Here is a 7,948-nt window from a genome sequence, read left to right as displayed (position 1 = left end):
ATTGGCGGTGTCAAAGGTCGAGTCCGTGACGTCGAGATAGCAGGGGCCAATTAGAGCACAGAAACTGCGCTTTCCCGAAAGCCCGCAGCCCGGTCGGAAAGGAGGTGGCAGCAGACTGTCGTAGACTTGGACGGTTTGTGAGCGTTCGTGTCTCTCACCTGCCACCTTCCCTCCTTTGCTTCCCAGGATGCCGATGTACCAGGTAAAGCCCTATCACGAGGGCAGCGGATCTCTCCGCGTAGAGCTTCCCACCTGCATGTACCGGCTCCCCAACGTGCACGGCAGGACCGGCAGCCCGGCGCCGTCCGCTGACCACGTGCAGGTAGGAACGCGCGGCCCTTGCCCCGCCCCCCCACCATTTCGGTGCGCAGGCGCCAAGGCCCCGTCCCACCGCCTGCCGGTGCAGTGCGCAGGCGCCAAGGCCCCGTCCCACCGCCTGCCGGTGCAGTGCGCAGGCGTCAAGGCTTCGGCCCCACCGCCTTGCCTGTCCAGGGCTCAGGCGCCCTAGCTCCTCCGAGGCGCTGAGCCGCCGCCCTCTTGTTCAATGCGCAGGCGCTGCCGCGCTGGTCGGCGGAGTTCTGGGTCTAGGGTCCGCGGGGTCGCCCCAGGTCGGGACCGTGCGACCTGAACTGTGTCGAACAAAACCGTGGCGACTAGACTCGATCGCCTATCCCCACCCCAGCCTCACGCGCCCGCCGGCCTCCGAGTGACCATAACTTTTACCCATTGGAAGATCTATCCCATCTTTTTTTTTCCCCTCCGCTTAAGACTGCTTAGACTTTTTTTTTTTTTTTAAACCAAATTCTACCCACAGAAAAGTGAGGAATACATCAGTGGCGACTTCTGAGGAATCGTAAAGCGAATCCCAGGGTCACCCATTCAGGGCAACAAGTCAGCGCCACCACTTAAAACTTGCGCGGTCATTGTGTCCTACGTTTCTCTCTTACTTTGTCCCCTGGGTGTGCGTCCCTGGACAGTGGGGTCTTGGTGTCAGTGGGAGCCTGCAGTGCGTGCCCTGCGGTGTCTGGCTGCCCCTTCTGAACGTAATTGGAAGAATCGCTTTGCTGCATGAGAAAGCTTCGCTTTCATCCTCTGTAGTTTACTGCTCCTTGGCGCAACTGTGCCGCCACGTCTTTATCCATCCCACTGCCCACGGGCGTCTGCTGGTTTTCTATTTTAGGCCATTATGAACAGTTCTGCAGTGAATATTCTTGGACAAGAGCAGACATAGAGTACATACCACGGACATGGGATTGCCGGCTCAGTGGGCTGGTCCATATTCAGTTGCTTTTCAAAGCGGTCATCCCAGTTTATGCAGTGTAGGTGAACTTTTTTTTTTTTAAAGAGATTCATTTTATCTATTGAGTTTTAAATTGTTTTTAAGAACTATTTGGCCGCTGCTGCAGCACAGGGGTTCTTAGTTCCCCGACCAGATTCGAACCTTTGCCCCCTGAAGTCGGAGTGCAGAGTCTTAATCACTGGCCTGGCAGGGAAGTCTGTTATATTTGTTTTTTAATTTTGGAGGTATGTGAATTTCTGGTGCTGGCACCCTTCCCAAAGCTGGTTGGGAGTACAGTGACATCTTCATATAGTTTAGTTTAGATCTCCGAGACCTCCAGATCAGTTCAGCACCTTTTCATGTTTATTGGGCATTTTGATTTTGCCTCCTTTGTAAAGTAACTGCTCAGCTTTGACTCTTTTTATAAATTGCAAACACATCTTAATTTCCCTGCAGGAGAAACTTGTAGTCCATTCTGACTCAGATGAGTGAATAAAGAACTTTTGTGATTCGTTTTCCCTGTCATCCTTTGTCCCAAGAGTTTTCTGCCTCGACTGTAAGGGAGGTGGTTAGTTTAGTTTGAAAGCAAATAACACAAGTGTTGTCTCACTGCAGAGCTGAGGCAGTGATGCAGGTATGGTCCAGTGTCTCTTTACCTGGAGGTCCCCATGGAGACATACGGTCCAGTGCCTCTCGACTGGACAGACTCATGGAACTGAAAAGGAAACCCCAGAGTGGGGAGCATCACAGCTCTTTTGAGACCAAGTCCTTTTTTTTTCTTTTTTAAAGTCTGCTGCCTGAGTTCCTTTGGGCATTTAACTGTGAACTTGCAACCTAGAAGATAATAACCTAGCAGATGATAGCAATGCGGATAGATAATTAGAAACCTAGCATCTCCAGGGGAAATGAGAGCAACACAAAGAATAAATGACTTCTAAATACATGTAGATAACACACATGGATAAACACAACACGCCAAGTCACAGTCTAGCCCGAGCAAGCAAAACAACAGGCCAGCGCTGGAAAGAGTGGTAGGTTTGAGACTTCTGGGGGTCCACTGGTTAAGACACTGCCCTCCTAATGCGGTGGGTATACAGGTGCAGTCCCTGGTTGGGAAACTGAGGTCCCAAATGCCACACGGCAAGGCTTTAAAAAAAAAAAAACAGTGAGGCAGATCTCAGGTTCCTCAGATGAAGCTATGTTGGACTCTTGATCACAGATCACGTTCCACATGTAGTACTGGGTCTAGTCTTCAGTGAGTATCGATGGGTTTTGAATACAGTAGGTATTCCGCCCCTGGTCGGGCAGGGGCGCTATTGCCATATGTAGAAATGAGCAAAGCTGAGCACAGACGATGCGCACACACAGGCTGGATTACAGGCCTGGAAATACTACTCAGGAGGACTAATACTGAGTAACCTGAGGATGTCACACAGGTGGTGGCCTCACCGGTCACATACTTTGCCTACAGACATTTCCGGTCAGCGCCCCATTATGTACTTGGCACACTGAACTCTTTATTCTTCTTTATTCCACCGAGACCACTGTCATCTTGCATTTCTCTGCTGTGTGATCTTAAACAAGAGCAGCAGGCGAGGGAGCTGAGAGCGTGGAGATCCAGCCGCAGGGTAAATAGGCATTAACCTGCTGAGAGCTGGGGGAGGGGTGTTACAGAGGGAACTCCATGAGGAAAAGCCCTGGGGCAGGTGGGGGCCTGTGCGTTTTAAGACCCAAAGGACAGTGTGGCCTGTTTGCAAAGAGAGGGGGAGAATGAAGGGAGAGGAGGTAGCCAGAGGACCAACCGCTGGACTCTGCTTTTTAGCCTAAGAGGTTGTTTTGCTTTCTGGCCACTATCCTGGGGATGGGCAGGAGGGATGGATCAGAAGGGTGCCAGGTGGAAGGAGGCCAGGTGGAAAGTGGTGTCTCGGACTCAGGCGGTGACTATGGAGGCAGCTTATGAGCCACTAGATTCCGGAAAATGGACAGCAGCTGGTGATGAATTGGATATTTGAGGAGGGCAGTTATGAGCAGCGAGGGGAGGAACACAGTGTTCCTTAAAGTCACCAGCACACAAATGTGAGCAGGCGCTCTTCCCACCCTCACGTTGTACGGTGAGCCCATATTTCTGTAGACTCAAGGTCATGGCCTTGATGAGCCTTCTGTCTACTTACGAGCATCTTAACTCATGCTTAAGGGGTCCTTTCTTCTCTTGATTCAAATGAATTATCTTTTGTGAGAGCTTGAGAATCTAGACTAGAAATAGGCTGCATATTGTTACTACTGGGAGGCTTCTCACTATTGCTTTTTAAATAAGTATGTAGAGATTTATTCCCAGCAAACATTGTGTTAGTCTAACTCTTTGCAACCCCACGGACCGTAGCCCGCCAGGCTCTGTCCATGGCGATTCTCCAGGCAAGAATACTGGAGTGGGTTTCCATTCCCTTCTCCAGGGGATCTTCCCAACCTAGGGGTTGAACCCAGGTCTCCTGCATTGCAGGCCGATTCTTTACCATCTGAGCTACCAGGGAAGACCTCAGCAAATATTACTAGTTACTTAAGGTATACCAGTCCACCAACAGGCAAGAAAGATGCAGAGATTCAGTGAAGGAAGGATGTGAGTATTCCCTGTTTATGAAGTTATACATTTCAGCAGCGAAGAAGTTCTAGATAATTCTAAGGTAAGGGAGTGCCAGTACCGCCGCAAAAATGATTCGGGGCACGGATCACACACACACTGACACACACACACTACCACCACCACCCTGCCCACCCCGGATATACTTCCAAACCTAAAGACACTTTGTTTAAGTTGTGTGTGCCCCAGCTTTCCTTCCATTAGTATAAATTATTGATCACATTCTTATTGCCACCCCCCTGTCTTTATTCTGTTCATTTACGTAAAGTATTTTAAACTAGTTTGATAGAAGGAACAATCTGTGTGTGTTTGTTTGTTTCTCATTCGCTGTTTTTAAAGACTTAAGTGCCTGAAATAGGAGCCTTACAATTTCAAAGTGGTTTTCAGTCGCAGCGTGGTTTGTTTTATAGCATTTGGGGATTGATTTCAGGACCTATGGGACTGCGGAAAATGAGATGATCCTGCTACTTCATTTTGATGTCTTTTGAAAGGCAGGAAGTTTGATGAATTCATGGAACTAAGTAGAAGGCAAGTGGCCAAGTTTAAACAGAGTGCTTTGCCATGAGAGGAAGTGAATGTTCTGATGTTGGTCTGTTTAGGAAGCCTCAGACCCGTCTCTTCAAGCTCTTGAGTCCCGCCAAGATGATATTTTAAAACGTCTGTATGAGTTGAAAGCTGCGGTCGATGGTCTATCCAAGATGATTCAGACACCAGATGCGGACTTGGATGTAACCAACATAATCCAGGCTGACGAGCTGGCTGCTCTGTCAACCAGCACCGTGGACTTAAACGCCATGCTCGGACAGGTAAGTTCATTCAGCAAGCTGAAGAACATCACAGTGCTGGGTGGTGGTGGGTGCTGGAAGATCGTGCTAGTGTGACTGAAGCCCCAGTTTCCACGTTTTCAAAGACGGTACACAAAGCACATTCTTTTTTCCTCTTCTGATTGTACCTGCACGGAACAGATGCGTGAGCTGTGAGTGAAGCTAGGCAAGCGCTAATGCAGCTCTGCCGTTCTGGATGCAGAGGAGGGGCCCAGGCGTCCCTTCTTCCTGCCACCCGTGGCAGCTCCGAGCAGCCTCCGAGCCCTGGGGAAGCAGCTGTTGGGTGGCTTGCCGTGCTTCTCTAAGTTTCCCCCAAGTCAACCTTTGTTCCTCGGGAAGGGCCTGAATTTCAGAGCGTTGGCTGCCCAGGCACAGATATTTCACCAAACCTTCTGTAGTTTGTTGCCGCAAGCAAGTCACTGTCTCATACCTCAGACATATTTTGCTTAAATCCATTTGCTCTATTAAAATTCAATTGCTGCAGCTGATATAGGGAACAATTCGATACACAGAGAAAGAACATCTTGTTAACAACTGGGTACAGAAGAGTTCGCCCCAAGAATCCCCGCTAGCACCACCCCTAGAATTGACGGTAGAAATGGTCCTGCTTGAAAGCCTAACAGGTGAGGCCACGCTGCAGTGTCTGGCCCAGAGCTGTTTTTGAAAACATGCGTCCCTCTGCAGTCAGTGTCCCTTCATCACCCAGGTCACTTTTGCATGAGACTCCACCCAGCTAGTCCCCCGAGAGCCAGTCTGCGTAGGGGATAAATCGGTGAGCACAACCGTGTCGGGTGTCCCAGGGCCGGAGGGGCCTCCCCGAGCTCACGGTGCTTCAGATGAATTTTGATACTGCAGAAGGCAGGGTCAGGTAACACGATACGTTTGGAGAAATGGAGAGCATCCAGCCTAGGTCCACGTGAAGAACGTCAGTCAGGAGTGACCTGGCCAGACCAGAGGCCAGATTGTGGCAGGGCTGTGGACAGAAAGCCGAGCCGTTTGGCCTCTGCTGTATCGGATGAGTTCATTCGTTACGAAGCGCGGAAGTACAGAAATAAGACAGTCTGCATCTAAAAGGGCAGTGCATGTCGTAGTAAATCACCTGTAATTAAATTCAGAAAACAAAAAGGCAGTGCATTTCAGCACTCTAATTCACAGTCTCCCTTAGCCAAGACCCTTTTCCTCAGGGCTCTTCTGTGCTCAGTCACTCAGTCATGTCCAAGTCTGCGGCTCATGGACTGTAGCCCACCAGGCTCCTCTGTCCATGAAGTTTCCCAGGCAAGAATACTGGAGCGGTTTGCCATTTCCGACTCAGAGGGATCTTTCCAACCCAGGGGTCAAACCCATGTCTCTTGAGTCTCCTGTGTTGGCAGGTGGATTCTTTACTGCTAAGCCACCTGAGAAGCCCCAAGGGACTCCTCATTGGCACATAAACCAAATTGCTATAGAAACTATATACTGTTGAGCGTTCAATTTAGTAAAAGGAGTAATTGCATGTGTAACTGTCTTTTTAACTTGGGGAAAAACAGAAGTGTCCTGATGTACTGACTTGAGGGTAAAGTCACTTGTTTGTGGGAGCGTCCATGCAGGGCTGGAGGGACTAGAGTCTCTGCCGTCCCCGGTTCTCACCAAGCTGAGAGCCACAGGGGCCCCCTCCCACCTCGGCTGCGGCTGGGGTGTCGGTGGCGTCCCCCGGGAGGTGACACCTGCTCGAGCTAGCCTGGCCGGGTTCTGACTCCCGTCGTGGGGCGGGTCGCTGCCCCGTGGCGGTCTGCCGCTCCCCAGGACCACGGGGCGCTGAAGGACATCGTGATCAACGCCAACCCCGCCTCGCCGCCCCTCTCCCTGCTCGTGCTGCACCGGCTGCTGTGTGGCCACTACAAGGTCCTGTCCTCAGTGCACACGCACTCGGCCGTGCGGAGCGTGCCAGCCAACCTCCTCCAGTGCTTCGGCGAGCAGACAAGGCAGCAGCCCCGCCACGAGTACCAGCTGGGCTTCACCCTGATCTGGAAGGATGGTGAGCGGCGGGACGGGCTGACGCCCACCACGTGAACAGGAAGGGGCTGGGGGTGCTCCTCGGCCGTCCGCCCTCAGGTCTGATCCTCTCTGAGTCTGGGAAACCCCTGAGGGCTCTGCAGGAGCAGAGGCGTCCTTACCCAGAGATGCGCTCCATCCTCAGGGGGCTGCCGCTGGCACGTTCCAAAGCCTGTCATGATGTCGGGGGCGGGGGGACACTGGCATTCTCTCCTAACAGACGTGACCTGATACAGGACGGCAAGGCGCCTCTCCAGTCAGGCTTCCCAGAGGGACATGAGCCCATGTCCGTCCCGCGAGGCCCGAGAGTCAGGGCCAGGGCGGCAGGAGGTCTCGCTGGTACATGAGACCCCTGGTTCCCAGTCCCCATCGCCAGATCCTGGGGTACAGGGCCGGGAACAGACGGTTGGAGGTCCTTCCAGCTTGAATGCTGTCATCACCAAATACCAGAAATGGTTACTTGATAATATAGTTGGCACTCTTTTAACCTAAACTTTCTTGAATATTAGCAATCTTTTAAGTACCACTGGGTGCATGACTGGCAGGGCCCCCCCACTCCACCCCCCCACCCCCACGCCACACCGCAGGAACACGTCTCTGGTGATGCCGCCCTTTCTGACATCTCGTGTTTATTCCTTTCAGTGCCGAAGACGCAGATGAAGTTCAGTGTCCAGACGATGTGTCCCATCGAAGGGGAAGGCAACATCGCCCGCTTCCTGTTCTCGCTCTTTGGCCAGAAGCAGGATGCTGTGAACTTAACCCTCATAGACAGCTGGGTGGATGTAGCTATTTTTCAGCTGAAAGAGGGCCACAGTAAAGAGAAGGCCGCCGTGTTCCGCTCCATGAACTCTGCCCTCGGGAAGACCCCCTGGCTCGTGGGGGATGAGCTCACTGTGGCCGATGTGGTGCTGTGGTCCGTGCTCCGGCAGACGGGGGGCTGCGGGGGGACGGCACCAGCCAACGTGCAGAAGTGGATGCGGGCCTGTGAAAACCTGGCCCCTTTCCACACGGCCCTTAAGCTCCTTCAGTGAAGCTCGGCCGCTCATCTTCACAGGTTTTGATTTTAAGTATGGTGCTGTTTCGTGCCTATCATTGGTAAAGGGACTCGTACTAAAATCAAAGCCTTTATTTAGGCCAAGGGTCAAGTATCAATAAAAGCATCACATACTTAACTTGTGG

General features: G+C 51.9%; 1 protein-coding gene across 1 annotated transcript; it reads left to right on the top strand.

Moving 5' to 3' along the window:
* Nucleotides 1-69: 69 nt before the first annotated feature.
* Nucleotides 70-7,941, top strand: AIMP2 (aminoacyl tRNA synthetase complex interacting multifunctional protein 2). The gene is made up of 4 exons (XM_052658937.1): nt 70-322; nt 4,514-4,720; nt 6,521-6,752; nt 7,412-7,941. The coding sequence occupies exons 1-4, from the start codon at nt 188-190 to the stop codon at nt 7,798-7,800; spliced, it is 963 nt and encodes a 320-aa protein (XP_052514897.1). The 5' UTR covers nt 70-187; the 3' UTR covers nt 7,801-7,941.
* Nucleotides 7,942-7,948: the final 7 nt, after the last annotated feature.

Source organism: Budorcas taxicolor, chromosome 2 (genome assembly GCF_023091745.1).
Source record: "Budorcas taxicolor isolate Tak-1 chromosome 2, Takin1.1, whole genome shotgun sequence".
NCBI classification, from domain to species: Eukaryota; Metazoa; Chordata; class Mammalia; order Artiodactyla; family Bovidae; genus Budorcas; species Budorcas taxicolor.
The sequence above is the reverse complement of the archived record's forward strand: the minus strand, read 5'-3'. Positions and strand labels throughout refer to the sequence as shown.

Bases quoted from the DNA above. Each gene is read 5' to 3' on its own strand.
- AIMP2 (XM_052658937.1), top strand. From the start codon at position 188: ATGCCGATGTACCAGGTAAAGCCCTATCACGAGGGCAGCGGATCTCTC. The intron at 323-4,513 runs GTAGGAACGCGC...TGGTCTGTTTAG, and splicing joins CGTCCGCTGACCACGTGCAG to GAAGCCTCAGACCCGTCTCT. The intron at 4,721-6,520 runs GTAAGTTCATTC...GCCGCTCCCCAG, and splicing joins TAAACGCCATGCTCGGACAG to GACCACGGGGCGCTGAAGGA.